The sequence below is a fragment of the Salmo salar genome, chromosome ssa24 (genome assembly GCF_905237065.1).
Source record: "Salmo salar chromosome ssa24, Ssal_v3.1, whole genome shotgun sequence".
NCBI classification, from domain to species: Eukaryota; Metazoa; Chordata; class Actinopteri; order Salmoniformes; family Salmonidae; genus Salmo; species Salmo salar.
This window is the reverse complement of record NC_059465.1, coordinates 32,071,595-32,097,601: the sequence shown is the minus strand read 5'-3', so window position 1 is coordinate 32,097,601 and position 26,007 is coordinate 32,071,595. Positions and strand designations below refer to the sequence as shown.

Sequence of the window (26,007 nt, the reverse complement as noted above, 5' to 3'; positions counted from 1 at the left end):
GATCTTCATTATTCCCAGTTTCCCACAAATAGTTTCAAAGAACAAGGCATCATTTCATGCTAATGACTGGAGTGAATTGTTTTGGGGCTGTGTAGTGGAAAGGCCTGCACTTGGCAGCGTGGCATTAGAAGTGGCTTGCCACTGCACTGCTAATCCATGCCACAGGGACCACATTATTGGCACATTTCAGAATATCTATTTTGAAATACCTTTTGTTGTTTTGAGTACCTCAGACTTCCGCTTGTATTGACCTTAGAATGCTTGTGATTATCAAAATGTTACTTGTAGTTTCTAGGCAGCAGTTCTGCTTTTCTGGACTGTGTCTGTCTGATGTGGTACAAAATACTGAGCTAAGGACTGTAATATGCATGCGTCCATTTTGTCTTATGCGTCTTCCAAAACAGGCAACTAAAAGCAAGTGAGACTTTTTATTGTAGAAAATGACATAATTAAATGTGTGAAGCTCACTGGATAAAAAAACAACAATCTGTGTGTCTGGGACACAGAAGGTATGGTGAGGAGAGTTTTATCTTGCCTTTAGGCAGCCCTCATTCTGGTTTCACCAGCAGGTTGACTTGGCGTGACCAACCAGATCTCACAGTTTTACCAATTTGACTTCAGATTCTGACGTTTATCCACGTTTCTCTAAACGTCAGATTTCGAAGTTGCTCCAAACATCAGTCAAATTTCGATGTTAAGGGTTAAGGTTTTGGATAGGGTTAAAACAAAGTTTAGGCATTCACTCCGAATGGTTAAGGTTTGGGATAAAACATTTGAAAAAATGTAACGAGTATCTACCACTGGGATTGAACACGCGAATTTCGGATCCATAGTAATGGGATTACACCCATCTGCCGACCCCGTCCACAACACGACTACTTGATGGTAATAGAGCTCACTGTTGCCCCCTAGTGGCCGGTTTGAAGGCATTTTTGGAAGGCAAGTTGGACAGGCATCCAACTTCAAAAATCAGTGTTGAGCAATCTGGCTGTGACATCTCTCCGGTTTGTCTCTCGTGCTAGTGGTGATTACCTGCCAATTAACTCGAGTGAAAATTACTTGACATATATTCAATCCCCCATGGAGGTGAAGCTCACGGCAGTTCCCTTCTCAACCCTTCTGACATACAGTATGCCATCAAGCCTAACTCTCAACAGGACTTTCAACAGCCCCTTGAACATCTGACTGCCTGAAATCTATGTGTGTCTGTGTGACATTATGGTGGTGCATTCGAATGTCTGGGTTAATTTCAGTCTGTATGTTTGGTTGTGTGTATGGGTTGAAACAAGGCTGTTGATGAGTCTTGCCTCCCAGTACTCCTAAAACATTATGAACTTCAACAAACCTGTGCCTTTAATTTGTCTGAGACGAGAACAAAAATACAGGGATTCTAAGAGAGGGATGGATCCTGAATGAACATTCTGATGGTTTGCTTATTCACTTTGCTTCTCCACACACACACACACAGCTATTCCACGCCTATTCTTCTCCACTCTCCTAGCCAGCCCCGCCAGCCAAGTACTATTTTTAGCTCAGCCGCACTCTATTTTTAGACCACTACCGGTTTTGAAGCATTCATTATTAGGGAAAAGAATACCAAAAAAACAGAGAGGGGGAGTGGAAGGGGGGCCTCCCAGTTTGGACATCTGAAACACACACACTTTGAAGGTGGTACGCCGTGAACTCCGCAGCTGTTTTTAATCGCAGGGAAGTGCAAGGAAAACGCAGAGACTGGAGACGGGGGAAAAAAAGGAATAAAAAAAACATACACAAATGTTCTTGCTTTTCTTTTTTTGCGTTAATACCCCATCCCCCTCGGACTAAAATACAACAAGCTATTATGTATGCTGTAGCGTTAAGATTCCCTTCACTGGAACTAAGGGGCCTAGACCGAACCATGAAAAACAGCCCCAGACCATTATTCCTCATCCACCAAACTTTGCAGTAGGCACTATGCATTCGGGCAGGTAGCGTTCTCCTGGCATCCGCCAAACCCAGAATTGTCCGTCGGACTGCGAGATGGTGAAGCGTGATTCATCACTTCAGAGAATGTGTTTTCACTCCTCCAGAGTCCAATGGCGGCGAACTTTACCCCACTCGAGTCGATGCATGACATTGTGCATTGTGATCTTAGGCTTGTGTGCGGCTGCTTGGCCATGGAAACCAATTTCATGAAGCTCCTGACTAACAGTTATTGTGCTGACCTTGCTTCCAGAGGCAGTTTGGAACTGAGTGAGTGTTGCAACTGAGGACAGACAATTTACAAAGAAACAGTACAAAGAAACACCTCAGTTGGTGGAATTCATGACGAAAAACACTTTGAACACTTGGACCATGTTTCAGAAGCATGTCAAATGTGGGAGTTTCCCCCCCCAAACCCTTGAGTCCATTTATAACTTTGTGTCAAGGGAGCTGGAAAACAGACAGTCAGGGTAGAGCTATTTGTAACATTTTGACCGAATGACTAAAATATGGCCTAAAGCCAACGACAAGTGTGATACCTTGATATAAACTGAAGCAGTTCTCAGTCAAGTATATATATTCAGTACTTCTGGTTTAGAGACTGATAATGATTTCCTACACAGTCAGTCCAGTAATATAGAAAAGTCCTCCTGCCTAAAGGCTTGTGTGAAACGTTTTGAAGATGCACCTGATAAAGATGAGATGACACAGTCTTTGTTTTAGCCAATCTCTAATACCAGTAGCTTGCCAATGTCACAAGGTTAATTGACTTAGTCTGGCGAAAGCGGCTTCCGCCTTTAATCCTCAACTCAGGACAAACAACAAGCAGCATGGCTGATCTGTCCGTCAGTAGTAAAAACTGCTAGAAGCCTTCTGATCACAGTAACCACTATGTCTGTCTGTCTGTCTGTCTGTCTGTCTGTCTGTCTGTCTGTCTGTCTGTCTGTCTGTCTGTCTGTCTGTCTGTCTGTCTGTCATAGCACCTCAAACGCAAGCCCAACATCAACCTGGACAACATATCATAACTTCCTTATTTCTCCTGGATCTTGAGATGTGTATAAATGGGGCAGGTCAATGAGTGCAGGCATTCAAACTGAAAGAGTTGACAGCAGAGCTCTATGTGAGGCAGAATAAGCAGTCATTGGGCAGCAATCCACAGAGAAAACTCCTTAAAATGAATTCTCTCGACCCTGTTTAGAATACAAGTACACTGAACAAAAATACAAACGCAACATGTAAAGTGTTGGTCCCATGGTTCATGATCCCAGAAAGCTGTTTACATCCCTATAAGTGAGCACTTCTCATTTGTCAAGATAATCCATCAACATGACAGGTGTGGCATATCAAGAAGCTGATTAAACAGCTGATCATTACACAGATGTACCTTGTGCTGGGGACAATATAAGGCCACTCTTAAATGTGCAGTTTTGCCAAACAACACAATGCCACAGATGTCTCAAGTTTTGAGTGAGCGTGCAGTTGGCATGCTGACTGCAGAAATGTCCACCAGAGCTGTTGCCAGAGAATTGAATGTTCATTTCTCTACCATAAGCCGCCTCCAACATTGTTTTAGAGAATTTGGCAGTACGTCCAACTGGCCTCACAACCGCAGACCACGTGTAACAACGACAGCCCAGGACATCCACATCCGGCTTCTTCACCTGCGGGAATGTCTGAGACCAGCCACCCGGACAGTTGATTGAACGGTGGGTTTGCACAACTGAAAAATTTCTGCACAAACTGTTAGAAACCATCTCTGCGAAGCTCATCTGCGTGCTCGTCGTCCTCACCAGTGTCTTGACCTGACTGCAGTTAAGCGTCGTAACCGACTTCAGTGGGCAAATGCTCACCTTCGATGGCCACTGACACTCTGGAGAAGTGTGCTCCGCACGGATGAATCACAGCTTCAACTATACCAGGTAGATGGCAGACAGCGTGTATGGCGTTGTGTGGGTGAGCGGCTTGCTGATGAACAAAGTTCCCTATGGTGGTGGTTGGGTTAAGGTATGGGCATGCATAAGCTACGGACAATGAACACACCTGCATTTTATTGATGGCAATTTGAATGTACAGAGATACAGTGACAAGATCCTGAGGCCCATTGTTGTGCCATTCATCCGCAGCCATCACCTCATGTTTCAGCATGATAATGCACAGCCCTGTGTTGCAAGGATCTGTACACAATTCCTGAAAGCTGAATATGTCCCAGTTTTTCTATTGCCTACTACTCACCAGAGATGTCACCCATTGAGCATGTTTGGGATGCTCTGGATCTGCGTTTAGGACAGCGTGTTCCAGTTCCCGCCAATATCCAGCAACTTCGCATAGCCATTGAAGAGGAGTGGGACAACATTCCACAGGCCACAATCAACAGTCTGATCAACTATATGCGAAGGAGATGTGTCGCGCTGCATGAGGCAAATGGTGGTCATACCAGATACTGATTGGTTTTCTGATCCATGCCCCTACTTTTTTTAAAAGGTAATTGTTACCAACAGATGCATATCTGTTTTCCCAGTCATGTGAAATCCATAGATTAGAGCATAAGGAGTTTATTTCAGTTGACTGATACCTTACATGTTCTGTAACTCAGTAAAATCTTTGAAATTGTTGCATGTTGCTCATATATTTTTGTTCAGTGTACAGAGAATAGCTAAATGCTGGAAAATATTTTCACAAGGTTGACATGCAAGAACACGATGGAGAAAAAATGCTTTAATTAAGTCGTAAGGAAAAGTTTGGAAGCAAATTAGACTGAAATCAATTTAACCCTTAGCCTACAATGGTCGCACACTCGCAGAAATCTAATTAACAAAATAACAAAATCCCCATCAGATTATCGACTGTTGAAGCTAGAGATATGTTTTTTTTTTTGCATCCACCGCACCTGCCGATATCTGTGGTGAAAGCTGGCAGAGCTAGAGCAGTGTTTTCAGACCATGAGACATGCCAAAATCGGTCTTCTCACAAAATCGTATGTAGTGTCCGAATGGTTTGACATATGAACTATTATGACCACTCTATTGAAAGATGAGACTCCCAGGAAGCCTCACAAGATTCTTCTGAAAGTCACTGGTACACTATAACAAATTAATGGAAATACACTACCGTTCAAAAGTTTGGGGTTACTTAGAAATGTCCTTGTTTTCCATGAAAACATACATTAAATTAGTTGCAAAATGAATAGGAAATATAGTCAAGACGTTGACAAGGTTATAAATAATGATTTTTTATTTAAATAATAATTGTGTCGTTCAAAGAATCCCCAATTTGCAGCAATTACAGCATTGCAGACCTTTGGCATTCTAGTTGTCAATTTGTTGAAGTAATCTGAAAGGAGTTCACCCCATGCATCCTGAAGCACCTCCCACAAGTTGAATTGGCTAGATGGGCACTTCTTACGAACCTACGGACAAGCTGCTCCCACAACAGCTCAATAGGGTTGAGTTCTGGTGACTGTGCTGGCCACTCCATTATAGACGGAATACCATCTGACTGCTTCTTCCCTAAATAGTTCTTGCATAGTTTGGAGCTGTGCTATGGGTCATTGTCCTGTTGTAGTAGGAAATTGGCTCCAATTAAGCGCCGTCCACAGGGTATGGCATGGCGTTGCAAAATGGAGTGATAGCCTTCCTTCTTCAAGATCCCTTCTACCCTGTACAAATCTCCCACTTTACCACCACCCTCCACCACCACCACCCTCCACCAGATGGTGTCAAGCACTCCTCCCTCATCTTTTCATTTTTTCTGCATCTCACGAATGTTCTTCTTTGTGATCCGAATACCTCAAACTTAGATTCGTCTGTCCATAACACTTTTTTCCAATCTTCCTCTGTCCAGTGTCAGTGTTCTTTTGCCCATCTTAATCTTTTATTTGTATTGGCAAATTTGAGATATGGCTTTTTCTTTGTAACTCTGCCTAGAAAGCCAGCATCCTGGAGTCGCCTCTTCAGTGTTGACGTTGAGAATGGTGTTTTGCGGGTACTAATTAATGAAGCTGCCAGTTGAGGACTTGTGAGGCGTCTGTTTCTCAAACTAGACACTCTAATGTACTTGTCCTCTTGCTCAGTTGTGCACCGGGGCCTCCCACTCCTCTTTCTATTCTGGTTAGAGCCAATTTGCGCTGTTCTGTGAAGGGAGTAATACACAGCGTTGTATGAGATCTTCAGTTTCTTGACAATTTCTCGCATGGAATAGCCTTCATTTCTCAAAACAAGAATAGACTGACGAGTTTCAGAAGAAAATTCTTTGTTTCTGGCCATTTTGAGCCTGTAATCAAACCAACAAATGCTGATGCTCCAGATACTCAACTAGTCTAAAGAAGACCCGTTGTATTGATTTCAGCTATGCTAACATACTTGCAAAATGGTTTTCTAATGATCAATTAGCCTTTTAAAATGATAAACTTAGATTAGCTAACACAACGTGGCATTGGAACACAGGAGTGATGGTTGCTGATAATGGGCCTCTGAACGCCTATGTAGATATAAAAATCTGCCGTTTCCAGCTGCAAAAGTCATTTACAACATTAACAATGTCTACATTGTATTTCTGATCAATCTGTTGTTATTTTAATGGACAATTTTGTTTGCTTTTCTTTCATGAACAAGGACATTTCTAAGTGACCCCAAACTTTTGAAAGGTAGTGTATATATGGAGATAGTTTAGTGCCTAAAATAAGGATGAAATACATGTAAAAAAAAGAGAAAATTATCCTGCTTTCTTATACAGTATCTCTCAGATATAGAAGATACTTCAGAACAAACTTCCTTTAGATATTTTTTTTAGTATTTGTTTCATGTAGTGAATCTGTTATTCAATGCATTTCTATTGGCTAATAGCAGTATTGCCAAATTCAATGTTTCATCTAATATTTATTTAAATATTTTAGACAGGGCTTAGACTCTAGAGAGTTAATTAATCCCCCCCATGCCTCCCTCCCTCCAATGGACTGTCGCTGGGCTGGAGTTACACCTGTGCTTCTCCTCACACGTCTCGACACACGGGCGAAACATACGCCAGCGAGCTTTACTGAATCTCATTAGCCAAGCAGGTAGTCATTAACAGAATGACCTTTGGAAATAATTACCAGCCTGCATCCCTCCCTCCTTTGCTCCCTCCCTCCTCTTATCCGTTCCTCTGCTCCCCCTCCCCCTCTCATTCAGAAGTTCCCACTAGGTGAAGAGAGAGAGAGCAAGAGAGAGAGAGAGGGGAGAAGAGAGTGAGGGAGGGTGGTCAGCCAAGCCCCCGCTTCTGCTGTTTAAGATTAAAGGGTGAAGTGAACTATCAGATTAGGTTAATCTGAAGGGGAAAAGGGATTGGCCCCTTGCCCTCCTGCTCTTCCTCCTTTCACGGCTGGGGGCTGTGCCACGCGCCCATGTGGCGCCCCATGTGAGTCTGGCGCACTAAACTAGGCTGAGGTCATGATGTCATCGTCACTGCAGGAGTGAGCCCATCATCACGCCCACACCTCCTACCATTCTCTACCAAGCCAACGCCCACCCCACCCCCCAGGCTGGTACTACCTCTCTACCCACCAGCTCCAGCTAAAACGTGTGCTCTTTGTTTCCCAGAGGAAAAACAAACCCATTGTTGGAATGGGGATTTGGAATAGGATGCTCAGAGTGTGTGTCATTGGACTGGTGCTGTTCGATTGCAGCCACATTTGGCTTGGCTCTGTCTACCCACAAGTGAGAAGTAAAAGGTCTTTCATGTGCACTGGCAATTAAGAATCCCCACATCCATGTCATAAATCTCCAATGAGAGCTCATAGAAGATTCTTGGTGAGGAGGTAAAAAAAAGGAAAGGGTAGATCCATTCTCCTGTCATCTACCAACACGGCTTCCTATTTCTACACTAATGCTGCTCACATGTCCAGGAAGCCAGCCTGGCAGGTTGAGAATATAGGAAATCTATCTGCGTGTTGGAGCTTTTTATCTGGTGCCAGTGGCAAACTGCATTGTAGAGCTGCCAAGAGGAGGCTAGGGCCGTTCTGAGAACAACACAATCAGATAGCCTAACTGTGTGTACACTTATGTGTGTCTTTAAGAAGCTATATACAAGACTTAAGAATGAGCTTTTTTTTATTATTTTCTTTCACTTTAATTATTTTGACCTTCCCACCTTTTGTCTAGCATCTGATGCTGTCATGTCTTTTAATGAGAATCTAAAGAGATAGTTTAAGAGTACTATAATCCACTTCAATGCTTCAATGGAGTCAACTAGAAAATACACAGAAACATATGGGCCGATCACGTTTCAATTGAACCCCCATTTTCCATCGGATGGGATCATTAATCTCTCGTTACCCTGGCTGCTATGCTCCAATCACAGTCATTTTCTTTTGTTAGACTTTGGTGGCCATCTTGATTCCATTTGTCGTAATGCTTGTTCATGGTGTTACAGTTTGGAAGTGTTTTTTTTCTCCCTCCAATTGATGGTGTCAAAAAGGGTAAAAACAAAGCATGCTGCTGGGGACAACATTGGTGTCTTGGTCGCTTTGGCTTTACAGATATTTGTGGATGTGTCATCCTCAGCTGAGACAATTTAGCCCTTCTCAACCCGATTATCTGCCTTCCACTTCGCTCTCTCCCTCTTCTCTCTCACTCTTCTCTCCCTTCCTCATTGCTCCCTCCCTTTTCTCTCCCTCCCTCCCTCCCTCCCTCCCTCCCTCCTCCCTCCCTCCCTCCCTCCCTCCCTCCCTCCCTCCCTCCCTCTCTCTCTCTCTCTCTTCTCTCTCTCCCTCTATTCTCTCTCCCTCTTCTCTCCCTCTTCTCTCCCTATTCTTTCTCTCTCTTCTCTCTCTTTCAATATTTTCTCTCTCCTTTTCATGGATTAGCATGATAGCAGCGACTGAACAAGGAGGAAAGGCATGGCCAGATAAATGAAAAATAGAAGGAAAAAAAGTGAGAGAGAGAGCGCGATGGAGCCTCTTTTAAAACATACTATAGCTGGAGAGGCTGTGCAACCCTCTCAGTGCCACTCTCTCAACAACGCTAATTATCAACCAAAGACATGTTAATTACATAGAGCTTTATTGCTAATGTAGCAGGCCTCTCTGCCAGCCGCCCACACGTTGTGCTGAACACCCCTACCTCTGCCTCTCATCCTACTACACCTCCAGGCACAGCAGCCAATCACAAAACACTGAGATGCTCCGTTTGTGTGTGTGTTTGTGTGTGCATGTATATGTTCATATCTAAGGAGTTATAGAGATACAGTATAGTCTTCCCTTGCTACTGCTCACATATATAAACTATGTCACATGGTAGTCTATTCCTTGCTCTCTGGTCTTTGGCCTACCGCCTCCAGCTCCCAATGGCCCTCCCTGTCCTGGACCTTCTACCCATATTGCCATCACAACAGGAAGTCTGCTTTGTCCCCGCCTCACACCCGCATCCCCCACCTGTGACGTAACCTAGCTGCGATACACGAGGCTCGGCAGGAGAGATCCGAACCCCTCTCCTCACTCCTCCCTCCTTCTCTCCAGCTCCCACGGTAAACGTGCTTGTGGCTGCGATGGGGCCAATCCCGTTAGCACGCCCCGGCTAAGGCCTCTTCCAATCGATTTCTCCCGCTGCGAGTCGGAACCACGACTGCCCCAGGATCACAGAAGCCAGCACCGCAGCGCTCCCCGCTACGCTCTTTAACGCGCTCCTCAAGCACGGCTGTTTACGCATTAGCCTTTCCCCACTCCGCATTAGCCTTCCTCCACTCGGCTAATGGAGAGCTGCAAAGCCCCGGCAGGTCTGTTCACAGGCACTTGTTGAAACATGTGACGGCTCTCTTCATTGTCTCAGCAGGACCGGCTGATTGGCTATGTCGGCTATGCTATGGATAAGATCGTCTGCTAAATGAGTCAATGTAAATTAAATAACACTGAGAGAAAGCTTGTTATCTTTCTCTGTGTAGTGGGGTGTGATTTCTATGCAGCTGCATGGTAGGGGAATTCTCCAGGGTATTTCACAGGGATACAAAGAGACTTTGGGGATACTACATAGAGTACACATCAGTGGAGGCTGCTGAGGGGAGGACGGCTCATAATAATGGCAGAAAAGGAGCTAATGGAATGGCATCAAAGACCTGGAAACCATGTGTTTGATGTATTTGATACCATTCCACTGATTCTGCTCCAGTCTTTACCACAAACCTGTTCTCCCCAACTAAGGTGTCACCAACCTCCTGTGCTATATATAAATACTATATTATAAATGTCATTACAATACATTCCACTATTTTGAAATACACAATTTCACTGTAATTAATACATTGTAATGCATATAACCAATGCATGTGACCACCACAATCTAATGCATCTGGTAGGGTTGCATTTGCAAAGTAAGAGCAGTTCTGAAGTAGTAAGCAGAGCATATCTAAGGCTATCAACATCATATACTTGCCTCCTTAAATGCATTCTATGCTAATGTATATAGTCTGTGTTTTAATCGTTAATGCTACTTCTACTTTGATAAGCTACTCTAAACAGGGTATAGGTTTTAGTTGACCACTTGATATGGCCCGTCTATGGCCTGTATGCAGCATCAACAATGGAGCATGCATTATATACTATGTGTTGTTTTATTGCTTTTGAGTGTTCAGGAAACATCACAAAAAATGTTACTTGACATGATGGCATATTTGTTTTGTTATTGTGTATGACCCTCTTCTCCTATTTTTATGTTACTCTAATAGCTGGTGATCCTATGCTTGCTTCTGTGTTGTCAAGGGCCCCTCTCACATGTTGTGTTGTCAAGGGCACCTTTGTGTGTGTGTATGTGTGGGTGTGTGTGTGTGGGTGTGTTTGTGTGTTCAGGTGGTTGTGTAGGTTTAAGAGGGCATCTATGTGTAACATTAAGTCACTGTGTGTGTGTGTGTGTGTGTGTGTGTGTGTGTGTGTGTGTGTGTGTGTGTGTGTGTGTGTGTGTGTGTGTGTGTGTGTGTGTGTGTGTGCGTGTGTGTGTGTGGCCCACCAGGGTTAGACAGATCGTCATGGTGACCGTTGTGTAACCAGGGTCACGTTGGAGCTTAAGGATCCTTCATGATGTTGGCCTGTCCCTCTGGCCTGGTGGGAGCAACTCACCTGACACAGCCGTTTAGTGTCCCACTGAGCTGGGTGTCCCCACACCATGGCAACCAATGGCAACATGACCCCTGTAGCGTGAGTCACCACAATGCCAAGGGGACACTAACTAGGGTCTCTAACTAGAGGTCTCTAACTAGGGGACTTTAATTAGGGGTCTCTAACTAAGGGCTAAGTGGGGTCTTACAGACAGCAAGGACTGTAAGGGCCTGTAGGGGCCTGTCTCTTTAACCTCGTAAGAGAGAGCCTAAGAGATAGTCTACACAGATATCAAATGAGAATGACTTTGGGTGGATAAATGAAGCTTTGGTAGTCAATATGAACCCAATGGTCATTAAGTGTGTGTGTGTGTGTGGTGCCTGGGGACTCACTTCCACAATGTCAGAGTTGGTCCTGCTCTCGTGGGGCTCGTTGTACTCGGTGTACTTGAGCAGCACCTTGTCCATGTCGGTGCTGGCATATTGGAACAGCTTATTGGTGCTGTTGAAGATGATGAGAGCGATCTCACAGTCACACAGCACGCTCAGCTCATATGCCTTCTTCATCAGGCCAAACTTCCTCTTCGTAAACGTCACCTACAGAAAGAGAGGAGGAGAAAGGAGAGAGGGGGGAAGAGAGAGGTTAGAGAGAGGGTGAGCATCAGAGGATGAATTTAGAAGCAGATTTTCATCACTGGTATGTGTGCTGTGTTTTCCTTGTTGGGGGCTGGAATGGGGGGTTTCAGTTCCTCTACAGTACACCTGACCGGACCAAACCCCTGTGTCAACATCAACCTGGATTTTCCAACACACGATCCTCATTTTATTATGAAAATAAAATCAAACTCCATACTTTACTTTTTTGTTTTCCTTCATAATGTATGAAGAAAAGAGAAATCTGGCGCAATCAGAGCTTTTCCACTCATAAATCATGAAACTGAAGGCTGCATGAAAGAATTTCTCAAAGTCAGGGCTGTTCTCCACTCCAACCTGTTCTCCACTGAAAGGTGAAAGGTTACTGTAACTGTCCATATACTCTGGTGAGAAGAAAAAAGAGGCTGATAAGAAATGCGATCTGTCTTGAAGAGATAGCAATGACACAGATCAGTTCATCTCATCACACCACACACACACACACACACACACACACACACACACACACACACACACACACACACACACACACACACACACACACACACACACACACACACACACACACACACACACACAAAGACTGCTAACAGTCTATTATAGAAGCAACATTGTAGTTGCAAAAATAACACAGGGGTTTGCTCGCTGACTTTTGTTTCACATAGCTACTTCTTGAAGCACAAGGTAGATAGAAATGTTGCACCACAGAAACCACACAGTCTTCACGTGTGTGTGTGTGTGTGTGTGTGTGTGTGTGTGTGTGTGTTCCAGCGTGTACGTGTATGTGCGGTCGTGTGTGTGTGTGTATGTGTTTGAGGCCCACTACCTCAGCACATCATTTTTAAACACACATATAAAGGTACCTTTAGGTTTCTAAATAGCACCATGTGAGTTGTGTCATTCATGTCTCTGTTACTTGGCCTTCAGTGGTGGGAGGAAAATTGTCACCCACACCAGTGCAGTAATTTCAAAGCTACACGCCAAAGGTGAAACCCACTAGATGTCTGGCTTCATAAGCTCTCTGCTGTCTCTCTTTTTGTCTCTCTATCCCCCCTTCTCTCTCCTTTCTCTGTGACTGGAGCTGGAACCTGATGAGGGTTGATCGAGAGACAGAGATAGAGAGCGAGAGGCGGGGCGTTTGTGTCTTCTATTCACTCCTGACACCTTACCTCCCCAATAACACACCATTTACACACATACTGATGAATATGAATGTCTCGGACAAGATTATGAGTACAGCCAACTGTTCAGGTCTAACAGAATGACAGTTCTAGAGTTAAAACCTTTGCTTAGGCATACAGATGTAGGATCATAATTTGAGCCAGTTTGCTACAGCAGGAAAATAATCCTGCAGGAAATGTGAATTATTAAGTGAATTAAAATGAATGGCCATTTTTGTAGACGTTGATACATTTTTCATGAGGGCAAATCAAGTCTGAAATGTCAAATTGGAAATTTAAAACTCAAATACTCAACAAGTTTGCATTTCCTGGGTGCAGGAAAATTCTCACCAATAAAAGTTTGATCGAATGAAGAACCTACATCTGTATATGGATGGACCACATCAACCTATCAGTGAAGGAATGTATCAATGCAGATCTTTCTGATGTCCTTCACCGTATCATTGAGGTCTTCAGCAGCTGAAAAGCTCAGAGGATTGAAAGAGGAGAAGAAGGATAGATATCTATAGAGTTTTGCCTTTCCTTTCCTGAAATGAAATCGGACAGGACGCGCCACAGAAATGTAATAATATCAAACAATATCTATCATCCTCCCCTCATTGTCCTCCCCTCTACGATGAGTTGAGAAGCGTCACCCTGTATAGGCCAACCTCAGATGAACTACCGACCCTGTCCCAGCATTCCCTCCCAGTTAGTGAATGATGTCACATGCCACAATGAGCTCCATATCGAATGGCCACCAGGGCTTAAAGACAACAGAGGTGAAACCAGAGACAGGCGACGCTTTGAACTCCCCGTACCATTATGCATGAAAAAGGCTCTAGAATTCACTAATACTTGAGTGATTTACCACTGAAAGACTCCCTGGGCTTTAAATACCATGGTGACATTTACAATCATACCGAAATGCTAAAAAATGAACCTCGTTCAGAGGCAAAGGACCAAAGGCAGGTAGAGACTGGATGATTAATTGTCATAACAAGCCCACAGGAAACTATAATGCACTGGGACAGAAATACAAACATCAAGGCCTAACTAGGCCTGCTGGCTGCTGGCTGCTGGCTGCTGGCTACATGACAAACTCAACAAGACACCACTAGAAGGTCATGTGAGTTTAGTCTGGAACAGGTTCTAAGTGGTGTCTTCCTCAGGTGGCAGGAAGTTGAAGGAACTTACAAGGAAGTTGAAGGAACTTACAGGAAGTTGAAGAAACTTACAGGAAGTTGAAGAAACTTAGAGGAAATTGAAATTCTGGTGCCAGAGGCTTTAGGGTAAGATACATTGTAGTAGTAGACCAGTAGTGGACCTAATGTAACATGCAGGCCCAGAGCTGGCATCACCCACTCACTTTAAACTGACATCAATATTATAAAAGGTGGCAGGTAGCACACATGCCACTACCAGGGGCAGAGCTAATGTATCTCAAAGGTGAGGCCCATATTATTTATAGAATCTGCAACAACAAAAAAGCATTTACAAATAACACCTACATAAAAATCCTATACACCGCCATTCCATACTCTTAACACCTATACCTGAAAAATCCCCCACACACATACATATGGATCACATTTTTTTAAAGTAATCCATATGTACAAAATGAAGCAGGTACTGTAACTCTAGATAGTTCTCTGAGTGGACTGCTTGGCAAAACGCTACACTGTGACCTCACTTGATGATGTCATGTGCCCACATGGGTCGGACACGACCCTTGTGCTGGTGATGTCATCACTCACCGCAGCTACCTCCTGTCGCTATGGGCCAGTGTTGTGTTCGAGACCACCTAAAGCAAGACTGATTCAAGACCAAGGCGGAGAAAATCGAGTCCAAATCAAGACCAAGACTGGAGGGGGGTGGGCAAGACTGAGTCAAGACCTAAACCGGGAGGTGGACAAGGGTCAACACCAAGACCAGAAAAATGCGATTCCAATTCAAGACCATGATTGTAATTTTGTCAAATCATTTTGTCAAATTCTGTGTTCATATTTTAGAACAACATATGGATGTTTTAGACATTCAGAATAGTGAAAAAATACATGCTGGGGGAAAATAGATCCACTCTACAAATTATTACTAACCCAAACACAGAGGGGAACCATGGGTCTTCTATGCCTTCAGAGAAGGGATAAAGATTTTTAAAATAATAATTTTAATAATATATAGTAAAACTGATAATTATATTATTATTTTCAATGATGTTCTGATTGAATCTCTTCAGGTTTTGCTGAAAAGGAAAGGGTTAACACTGAAGAGAAAAAAGATCCAATCAGGATTTTTTTCTTCTGGTCTCTGGGGAGATACATCTAGCTAGCTAAGTCAGCCATTGGCTAGGCCAACAGAAGCTATATAAAGGCATTGGCCATTCAACTGTATGAGAGCACCATTTTGGAGTGACGGGAATCAACCAAGCACATTTTGACTTAATAAGTGGGACCATATTTACAAGTACATATGGAAAGTTCTGCCTTCTTGAAGGCCAACAGGTCACTGCGCAATAGCGAGCAGTAGTTTTCCCACGGTCTAGCTAGCTAGATTTTGTTGTGGGCAAATTTTCAGCGGCTGCAGCAGGTGTTATCGAAGAGGATGTTGTTGCTAATTTGTTATCTTCTCCCTTTTCAAGAATAACTTTCAACAAGAAGATAAGTTTCAAATGATCATCATCTGTTGAGTGCATATGTGTTTTTTATTGCAGTGCGCTTGGTGTTAGCAATCTCTTTGAAAATAACTTCTGTTTGTGAAACATTTTTGCATTTAAAGTGGAGCTGACAGCGTTTTAGAATAGGATACAAAAATAAAATCTGACAAGCGACCACTTAGATATGTTCACGGTTTTTTAAAATTCTTATAATGTTTGGGAATTACAGTTGAAGTCGGAAGTTTACATACACCTTAGTCAAATGCATTTAAACTCAGTTTTTCACTAGTCCTGACTTTAATCCTAGTAAAAATTCCCTTTTTTTTCGGTCAGTTAGGATCACCACTTTATTTTAAGAATGTGAAATGTCAGAATAATAGTAGAGAGAATGATTTATTTCAGATTTGATTTCTTTCATCATATTCCCAGTGGGTCAGAAGTTTACATACCCTCAATTAGTATTTGGTAGCATTGCCTTTAAATTGTTTAACTTGGGTCAAACATATCGTGTAGCCTTCCACAAGCTTCCCACAAAAAGTTGGTTGAATTTTGGCCCATTCCTCCTGACAGAGCTGGTGTAACTGAGTCAGGATTGTAGGCCTCCTTGCTTGCACACGCTTTTTCAGTTCTGCCCACAAATTTTCTATAGGATTGAGGTCAAGGCTTCGTGATGGCCACTCCAATACCTTGACTTTGTTGTCCTTAAGCCATTTTGCCACAACTTTGGAAGTATGCTTGGGGTCATTGTCCACTTGAAAAACCCATTTGGAACCAAGCTTTAACTTCCTGACTGATGTCTTGAGATGTTGCTTCAATATAGCCACATACTTTTCCTGCTTCATGATGCCATCTTTTTTGTGAAGTGCACCAGTCCCTCCTGCAGCAAAGCACCCCCACAACATGATGCTGCCACCCCTGTGCTTCACGGTTTGGATGGTGTTCTTCGGCTTGCAAGCCTCCGCCTTTTTCCTCCAAACATACCGATGGTCATTGTGACCAAACAGTTCTATTTTTGTTTCATCAGACCAGAGGACATTTCTCCACAAAGTACAATCTTTGTCCCCGTGTGCAGTTGCAAACCGTAGTCTGTCTTTTTTAAGGCGGTTTTGGAGCAGTGACTTCTTCCTTGCTGAGCGCCCTTTCAGGTTATGTCAATATAGGACTCGTTTTACTGTGGATATAGATACTTTTGTACCTGTTTCCTCCAGCATCTTCACAAGGTCCTTTGCTGTTGTTCTGGAATTGATTTGCACTTTTCGCACCAAAGTAAGCTCGTCTCTAGGAGACAGAATGTGTCTCCTTCCTGAGTGGTATGACGTCTGTGTGGTCCCATGGTGTTTATACTTGCGTACCATTGTTTGTACAGTACAGATGAACGTGGTACCTTCAGGCGTTTGAAAATTGCTCCCAAGGATGAACCAGAATTTTGGAGGTCTACAATTTTTTTTCTGAGGTCTTTGCTGATTTCTTTTGATTTTCCCATGATGTCAAGCAAAGAGGCACTGAGTTTGAAGGTAGGTCTTGAAATACATCCACAGGTAAACCTCCAATTGACTGAAATGATGTCAATGAGCCTATCAGAAGCTTCTAAAGCCATGACATCATTTTCTGGAATTTTGCAAGCTGTTTAAAGGCACAGTAAACTTCTGACCCACTGGAATTGTGATACAGTGAATTATAAGTGAAATAATATGCCTGTAAACAATTGTTGGAAAAATTACTTGTGTCATGCACAAAGTAGATGTCCTAACCGACTTGCTAAAACTATAGTTTGTTAACAAGAAATTTGTGGAGTGGTTGAAAAACGAGTTTTAATGACTCCAACCTAAGTGTATGTAAACTTCCGACTTCAACTGTATGTATACTAAGGCATTGGTGTAAATTCTATAGCATATAGTGGGAAAGCGGGCGTTGCGTTTGGACAATTAATAGACACTGCAGTAAATTAAACCGAATAAAAACATCTGTCTTGTCCAGGACCAGAGTCTACACAGACCAGTGTGCTATAGCCAATCAGAGCTACAGTAGAACTTTATACAAACAAGCCATTTGCCATAGGGACCTGCCATCATTCATTTTGAACTGGACTGTGTGTTTACAGGCAGTTGCAACAGCGCGACTTTAGATCATTAGAATGAATTTTCCAAAAGCCGCAAAATACACCTGAATGGATGTCTGCAAATATGTAAACACCACAGGAGTCCACTTACATTTTGGACCTCCTATTGATCAAACAACTATGAAAAGGTAGGCGTTCTCTCCCTCAGTTTTGCATATCTACAACAACAAGATCAACAACTAATGCTAGCCAGAGCAAGATGAGCTAAAATCTCACAAAGGAACATTAGTTAAAACCTCTCAAACTTTTTCAGCTATTTGGCTGTCAAAATTGTACTGATAAACAATGTGGAATTGTAGCCTCCTCGTCCGTCTGTAGCTTCTCAACCAAGCACCCAAGCTAACTGACTAAAGTTGTCTAGCTTGCTAGCTAGCTACTTCCAGACACAAATGAGAGAACACCTCACTGACCATTTTACTCGCCCTAGCAGAGCTGTTTAGGGTGTTTACTTTTTTTTTGCCTATGTTTACTGACACCAGTCATATTCAGCAGACGTTGCACATTCGTAAATTCATCAGTTGTTCTGCGCTCTGGCAGACTCAGACGAGAGTGCTCTGAAATTGGAGTAGATAGCCAGAGTGAATATGTCAATGCAAGAGACATGCTAACTGTATAACAGTCATTCAAGTTCTTGCTAGCTAACCAAATGACACCTGCTGATAATTCAGAGTTTTTTACTCCGCTGCTCTTGGCTGGTCTCGGGAAGAAATTACGAGGCCTCACTGTCCAAGACCAAGTCAAGACTGAGTGCAAATGTATCCGACACAGAGTCAAGAACAACCCAATTGATATGTGGTCTCAAGACTGTTCTTAAATACTGCAACACTGTTACGGGCCCTCTAACCAATGTCCTGGCCCCCACTCCCCACTTCCACTTTGTAACCCAATGCAGTCAGTATACTTTGAATGGAATGCCCATTGGAGGCCTAACTCTATCTCCGATCTATCCCATTGGTCTCCATTCCACCACCACTTTCAATGTGGTTTAACCTCTCTCTAAAACCCTCTCTTTCCACTGATGGGTGGGCGCTGTTAGCTACATTAACGTGATAATCACAGAACATTGTTGTAGCACCTTTGCCGCTATCAGGGCAGGAGGTTTGCTGGGTAAAACAGTGTAAACCCTTAAGTGTCAAACAAACTGTGAATGAGTGTTTTTTTACTGCAGAAATCTCAGGGGCCCCAGAGTGTGAAATCTATAGTTGCACCTAATGGTGCATTGTCTTAGGATGAGAGTATAGGACGACCAGAGGCCTCACGGTCTGGTGTTTTAAGTGAGAGCATGTCATCTGGTCAGAGGCTGAACGTCCTGCCTCCTCACATAGTGTACTGTATATACACTCCCTCCCTCCCTCCCTCCCTCCCTCCCTCCCTCCCTCCCTCCCTCCCTCCCTCCCTCTCTTTCCGCCTCAAGACGGACAGCGTCAACCAAGAGGACAAACATGTTTACCACGAGGAGCTCCGAAGGACTGAACTGACGTACTATGGCCACAGTCAAGAAAGGAGAAAAGAGAGGAGGGAAAAAGAGGAGAAGAAAAAAAGTCAGTGAGCGGCTTAGGGTGAAGGGGGTGGGAGGGAGGGGGGACCACAGGAAGCACATTTGTATGCATTTCCTCTCATAACAGGAAGAGTCTGGTGGCTTCCCCTTCACAATGGGCCTCGCTTCTGCTTCCCACCTCCTGGGGGGAGGAGGAGGAGGAGGAGAGAGACAGGGACCGAGAGCGGTCATTTAACCAAGCAAATATACACACAATATGTTAAGACTCATGCAAAGATCATCACACACGTCATACAGATGCCGTATCTTAATAAGAGCCAGGTTCACACAGCAGAAAAATAATCCATCAGCAACAGGAAATGTGAACTGTTATGTGGATTATAATTTATGGCCATTCTTTTGTAGGGGTTGATAAATTTTTTGTTAGGGCAAATCAAGTGTGAATTGTTAAATTGGAAATTACAAACTTTAGAAGCCTTTTTAAATCTTGAATACACTACAATACTGCTTTCACATAGGATTCACTGTAAACAATTCCTGCAACAGGATGATCAAATTAAGACATGGCATATTTACACACTCAACATAAGTGCATGCACACACGCATACAAGTCAACACTCAATACCATTGCCCTCCACACACAAACACTTGTCCTATTGTCAGAAGGCTCCCCACACTAAAGGAATAAGGAGAGGAGCCCAAGACTTGGGCCTGAACTCTCCTCAGAGCCAAACAGGCTGCTGGAGATGAATGATGACAACAGGAGCTTTGTTTGAGCTCACATCTCTAATATATGCGTACTCTGCTCCCCACCACCACCCAGCACCCACCCACTCCTAATAGCCTGTCCTAGACTTTCAGAGTACATAAAAAACTAAGCTCCTGTACAAGAGATTATATTGAAATTCAAGTTAATCAATTAAAATCTATCAACTAGTAACGTCTGAGAAATAATCCTGCATTACAATATGAAAAATGGTTAATGCAGTGATTTCATTGGATTTTCTTTTCCCGGAGGTAGTGATTTCTGAGAAAAGCACTCCTGCCTGAGTATGGTCGTGCTCTGTATGTTCCTGTTTAGACTGTAAAACCACAAGTGGAAAGTGATATATCCAGTGCCTGCTGCAAAAATGTGTGTGTTAACTTTGCGAGAGCCGAGTCAGTGGCGAGATTGACCAAAATAACTTTTTATTTTCATTCATTTGTGAGGATGAAAATGTCTTGTTGCACAGAGCTCCAGTTGAAAGATAAAGAAGGTAAAAGAGACACCAAAAATGATATTTTTTCCTGCCACTTTCATAGGAATCAAAATGCACGAAAAGAGGACAAAGAGGAGAGTAGCAGTACAAGAGAAGAAGAAAAGAGGACAAAGAGGAGAGTAGCAGTACAAGAGAAGAAGAAAAGAGGACAAAGAGGAGAGTAGCAGTACAAGAGAAGAAGAAAAGAGGCGGTTAAAGAAGATGAGAAGACAAAAGAGGGCATAAAGTGGAGGAAAGGTGAGGTGTTTTTGCAGGCGCTCTCTAGGTGAGGTCTCTCAGGGTTGAGCAGACTGACACAGAGGAGCTTGGCTCACAGAGGTAACGATCAAGGACAAGAGAAAAGGTGGGAAATGGGGGAAGAGAGGAGAAGTGCAGGGGTGAAGAGATACCCTGCGGGCCTCATTATTTTCCTGCCGTTAATTTCCCTCACAAGCTTTCTCACCCCACCGCTGTTGATTGGAGACACGCCGGAATTGTTGTAAGTGAAAGAACCATGTTTCTTCATTCTGCGGTGGTGTGGATTGTTTCCTTGATAAGAAAGAAATAAGCTCATGTGCTGAAGATAAACATATATTGTTTTGTTTTTGAGTCCTGACTGGGGAGAGAAATGGGGAGGGGGCACGTTTCTACTTCCTGTGACTGATGACTTCATCCATGTTGAACCTCTGACCCCTCCACAGGGGCTCTTCCCCTTTACAACCCACCACCCCCACTGTCACACACACACACACACACACACACACACACACACACACACACACACACACACACACACACACACACACACACACACACACACACACACACACACACACACACACACACACACACACACACACACACGGCTGAACTGGCTGGACAGACGTGTCAATATGCATTACCCTCAATTAGCCTCAATTAGCTGGACTCCATGATGGCCGACCCTGGATGTTAACGTCAAGACGAGAGATGGAAGTGTTTACCTCAGTCTAATTAAATATATATGTGTGTTAAATAGAAATGTATGTGTGTTTCTAAGTATGTGTCTGAGTGTATAATATGTTTGAGCATGTATGCCTGCAATAGATATCTGTGTGTGTGTATGTCTGTGTAAGTGTGTGTGTGTTTGTGTGAGTGTGTGTGTCTGCTCTCTGTCTACGGCCTGTGCATTTATGGCACAGGGGGCCCTTTCATGTGCCCGGGGCTGGGAGAGGGTCTGAGTGGTGGGGGGCCGGGAGCCAGGGCTCACACACTGCTGCCCTCTGTCCGGAGCTCTGGGCAGACAGTCAATGCCAGGGAGGCCTGACCATGGTGCCCCTGCTCTGGGGAAGTGTTTCAGGGTCTGGGGGTGGCAGGCCAAAGTGGCCGCACAGAGAGACGGAGGCCCCGTGCCCACGATGATGGCACTGTGGTGGGCAGCGGAGCCCGTGGGTGGCAGGGTGGCTGCAGAGAGCTTTAACAGAACGTTGCCACTCAACAGAGGGCAGGGAGAACAGGGAAGTGGACATCAATAGGGATGAGAAGTTAAAGGCTTTCGTAATATCTACATAGGGCTGACATAGCAAATATAGGAAGTATGACATAAGAGGTCAAACTTCGACAGCCACACCAGCCTGATTGCCAATCTACTAATTCAAGTGTAGTTTGATCTATTCCTTCATGTATATGGATTGATTGTATATCAGAGAACTGTAAGTAGATTTGAAGTTTTGAGTTTGGTTCAGGGCAGGATGGAAGCTTGTGAAGCATGCAAAGAATGTGGAGGCTAAAGGTAACCCCTCTGATGTTTATTTGGCTGTAGCACGAGGAGGTTTCCTCAAAGGAGAAGTGAAAATATGCAAAGTTCAGGCTGCCATTTAGACAAAATAAAAACAAAAAATCTTCTTTGTTTCTGTGTGCCAAAGGTCTCCTTCTTCCTTGTGATGGTTTCCTTCGTGTACATCAGTGGAGGCTGCTGAGGGGAGGACGACTCATAATAATGGCCGGAATAGAGCTAATGGAATGGAATCAATGGAAACCATGTGTTTGATGTATTTGATACCATTCCACCTAATCCTTTCCAGCCATTACCACAAGCCCGTTCTCCCCAATTAAGGAGCCACCAACCTCCTTCGTGCACGTCTTGCTTGGCTCATACATGAGAACTGATGTTGCTTTACCTCCATTGCCATGTACAACAAAAAGCAAAAAGCAAGAGTTCATTCAAAAGATGTTTAAGAAGTTTATTTAAGAATCTTGTATCAGTATGAATTCAAAACAACGTGTAAAAAGGCAAGGAATATTGCTGGTGTAAAATTGATTACAAGAGATCTCAGGTATAAACTTAAAATCACTTGCTCCCTTTCTCTTCCCCCTCCTCTCCTCTCTCTCCCTCCTCTCCTCTCTCTCCCTCCCTCCCTCCCTCCTCTCTCTCTCCTTCCCTCTCTCTCCCTCATCTCCTCTTTCTTCATCCTCTCCTCTCCTCTCCTCTCCTCTCCTCCCTCCCTCCTCCCTCCCTCCCTCCCTCCCTCCCTCCCTCCCTCCCTCCCTCCCTCCCTCCCTCCCTCCCTCCCTCCCTTCCCTCTCTCCCCCTCCTTTCCTCTCTCTCCCGCCCTCCCTCCTTCCCTCGCTCTCTGTAAACGAACCCCGGATATCTGTGGTATTGATTCCCCTCAGGTGTCCTTCCTGTCTCCCTCTCTTCCCTCCTCATCCTTGGGAGCCGGAGTGCCTCTGGTGCGACCGGTGAGCCCGGTCTGCGGTGTGACGGGTAGGGAGGGAGAGGAGGCTAAGATAAAAGCAGACAGGAGGTGTGGGTGCTGGTGCAATGTGGTAGCCTTCCCCTCTGAAACTCCCTGACCTCTCCCACACTCCCTCCCCTACCCTGACTCCAAAAACCTGATATCTGGGAACAACTGTAGAGCTCCCAGAGAGTCAAGTAGGACATAACGGACTTCATGCTCCACTCCCCTCCTCCTCTTTCACTTATTTCTTCTGTCTACTTCTCACCAAGGAGTTCTCAGACCACCCAGCTGCAACAGCCACTTCAGTGGAGTCCAATCGATTTCTAGCACCGTTTTATGTCAAGTCACAACAGCAGGGTGAAGAGAGCCCAATGACAGTGTTTATGTTGAGATGTCATACTGTCAGAGGCTAGAAGGGACAGTGAAGTACTCTGCTAGATGTCAGCCAATACAGAATAAAGACATGACAAGTAGAAGGATCTAAGAGAGTCTGAACCACTCTAATGTGATAGATGTAATAACCAGTGAATGTCATGACAGTATGCTGGGATAATGATTCACAGATTGGTGGGGACTGAGGAGGAAGGGAGTGTGTGTGACCTGTGATTGGAGGGGGGCTTATTAGCAGGGTATGGATCCAATTGGCCTGACAGGGAGCTGACAGAGTGGCGGTGGTCACTGGTGCCACAGGAAGTAATGGATTGTGGGCCTGCAGGGCAGAGAGAGAGGCAAGTCTGTCTCCATCCATTTCCTGGGTTGTGTGGCTGATGTTTTGTTGTAATTTATCATTGAAGACATGGCCACAAATAAAGCCAGCTGGTTGAACATGATATTTATGGTAAATCCTTTGCCTATACAAGGGTTCATCAAATAAATGTGCCTCTTCTTTTGAAATATAAACATTGATTCAAATAATTGAAAAATAATTGTATAGGGTTTTTCTACTTACTTATGCTGGCTACGTGTTTTCAATACATTTGAATATGAGCCTTGTTTTAAAGGTACCTTGAGAGGAAAGATACAGAAGGCACAACCAGCCCTGAGACAGAAGGAGCATGTCGGCCTCTCAGCGCTCTCTCAGAGCTCTCTTAGCTCCACCCATCCCAGGGCGCTCTCTGCGGTGTGTGGTGCGTGCATGAAACCTCCATCTCTGTTTGGTTGTTTGTTTGTGTTTTCTCCCACCCTTCCCCTCCCTTCTCCACCCCCGTGCATAGTAATATTCCACTGCCATGAGCTAAAGTGGGTGGCATGGTGTGAGAGGGTGTGATAGGGTGCCACCAGTGTATGTTACATTTAAGAAAAACAAGACGTACTACTACCTCCATGTAAACCCCCAGGGTACCCAGAACAATCACCCTCCTATCCCACCTACACCCTCCTGCCGCCACCACGACACCGTCACATCCAGACTCCCTGAAGACTTAAGTCAGCACACCTACCGTGCTCTCTCCCAGGCCCACAGTAAGGTATTTCCACCCCCCCCATCATCCATCCATCCTTCTTCATGGGGCTTACCTGTCTGTTGCGTTCATCCATAATCCGCGTGATCTGAATCTTTTTCCTCCCCATTGTCCCCGTCTTCTTCTTCTCTCCTCTCCCTAAAGAACTTTATGCTTTCTTCTGCCTCTCCTCAAAACGCTTTCTCTTCTCTCTCTTCTCTCTCTTCTCTTGACTTGCTCCGATCAATTCAAAGATTCCAGCATCCGTACCTGCAATAGAGAAAGAAAGAGAGAGAGAGAGAGACAGAAGGATAGAGGATAAGCATTAAGTGACATGAAATATGGCACAAAAAAAACGAGGGGGTGGGGGGGTATGGGTGGGAGAAAAGTCACATCATCGCTGCCACAAGGGAGGGGGAAGAAATACAACTAATCTGTCAACATGTTGTGAAAGGAGCGCTGTGTTTTTTACTGTCGATATCATGCAAATCAGGTTTGTTGCGTTACCGTGCCAACTATGAGCAGAGACAGCGCTGTCTGGATCTCGTCTCATTCACAGAGAGTTTGACAGTTTTGGAAGTGCCGCTAACTTAAATGCTCTAATCACCCACAGTGTAACGTTACCTCTAGACTAAGAAATACACTTTCTTTCTCCTGAAAAACAGCAGTTTGTTTACAGAACGATGTCAAGGTAAAACTAATCTAGTCTACCTCCAACACAGTTCTAAAATGGCCGACATGGAGACTGGCTTGGATGCAGATGTGAAACCTAGCCTTGCCTTGTTCAGAAACACTATAGATTTGACTTTTAAAATTACGGCAATAGAGCTGATTCCCGACAAATTCGGTCTTGAACATTTAAACCAGGACTTAAACCAGCTGGACACAATCTGTCTGTCTGTCTGTCTGTCTGTCTGTCTGTCTGTCTGTCTGTCTGTCTGTCTGTCTGTCTGTCTGTCTGTCTGTCTGTCTGTCTGTCTGTCTGTCTGTCTGTCTGTCTGTCTGTCTGTCTGTCTGTCTGTCTGTCTGTCTGTGTTTGTGGTTGAGTGTGTGTGCACATGCATGCACGTGTGTGTGTGGGCTGAGCTGGACCGATAGTGTGTGTGAGTGAAATAGCTGACTTCCAAAGAGTGTGTGCATGTGTGTGTGAGCTTGAGTAAGCCAGATCTCTGGTACTTCTCTCCAGAGTGCTAAAGTAGGCCAACCCAATCTATCTCAGGGAGGAGCAGAAGAACTGTTGTGTTTTATTTTGACAGTAGAGGTGATAACGTTCCTCGTTATGCAAATGAGCATCCCATTATTTAAGCTCAGTGCAATGCAGGGGAGCTGTCAGCGCCGTCGCATTAAAAACCATCTAGCCTGCTTTTTTCTCCCCCTTCCCATTCTCTCTTTTCTCTCCTTTCTGAACCAGATTTCCGGCACCTGGCAGCGCGAGCCGCAGACATTGATGTGGAAGATGACACTGCTTCACCAAAAGACATGTCAATCTCTCTCTCTCTCACA

The 26,007-nt window shown here is 44.3% G+C and overlaps 1 protein-coding gene across 16 annotated transcripts in view; it reads right to left on the bottom strand.

The window, feature by feature from the left end:
- LOC100500787 (myocyte-specific enhancer factor 2C) overlaps positions 1–26,007 on the bottom strand; it is a 102,005-nt gene that overhangs the window by 33,075 nt on the left and 42,923 nt on the right. For all 16 annotated transcript variants that reach the window (XM_014172372.2, XM_014172371.2, XM_045706762.1 and 13 more), the window contains 2 exons: positions 24,581–24,774; positions 11,413–11,616 (listed from right to left, as the gene is read on the bottom strand). In XM_014172372.2, the coding sequence (XP_014027847.1) occupies positions 11,413–11,616; positions 24,581–24,634 (258 nt within the window). In that variant the 5' untranslated portion in view covers positions 24,635–24,774. The remainder of the gene's footprint in view (positions 1–11,412; positions 11,617–24,580; positions 24,775–26,007) is intronic.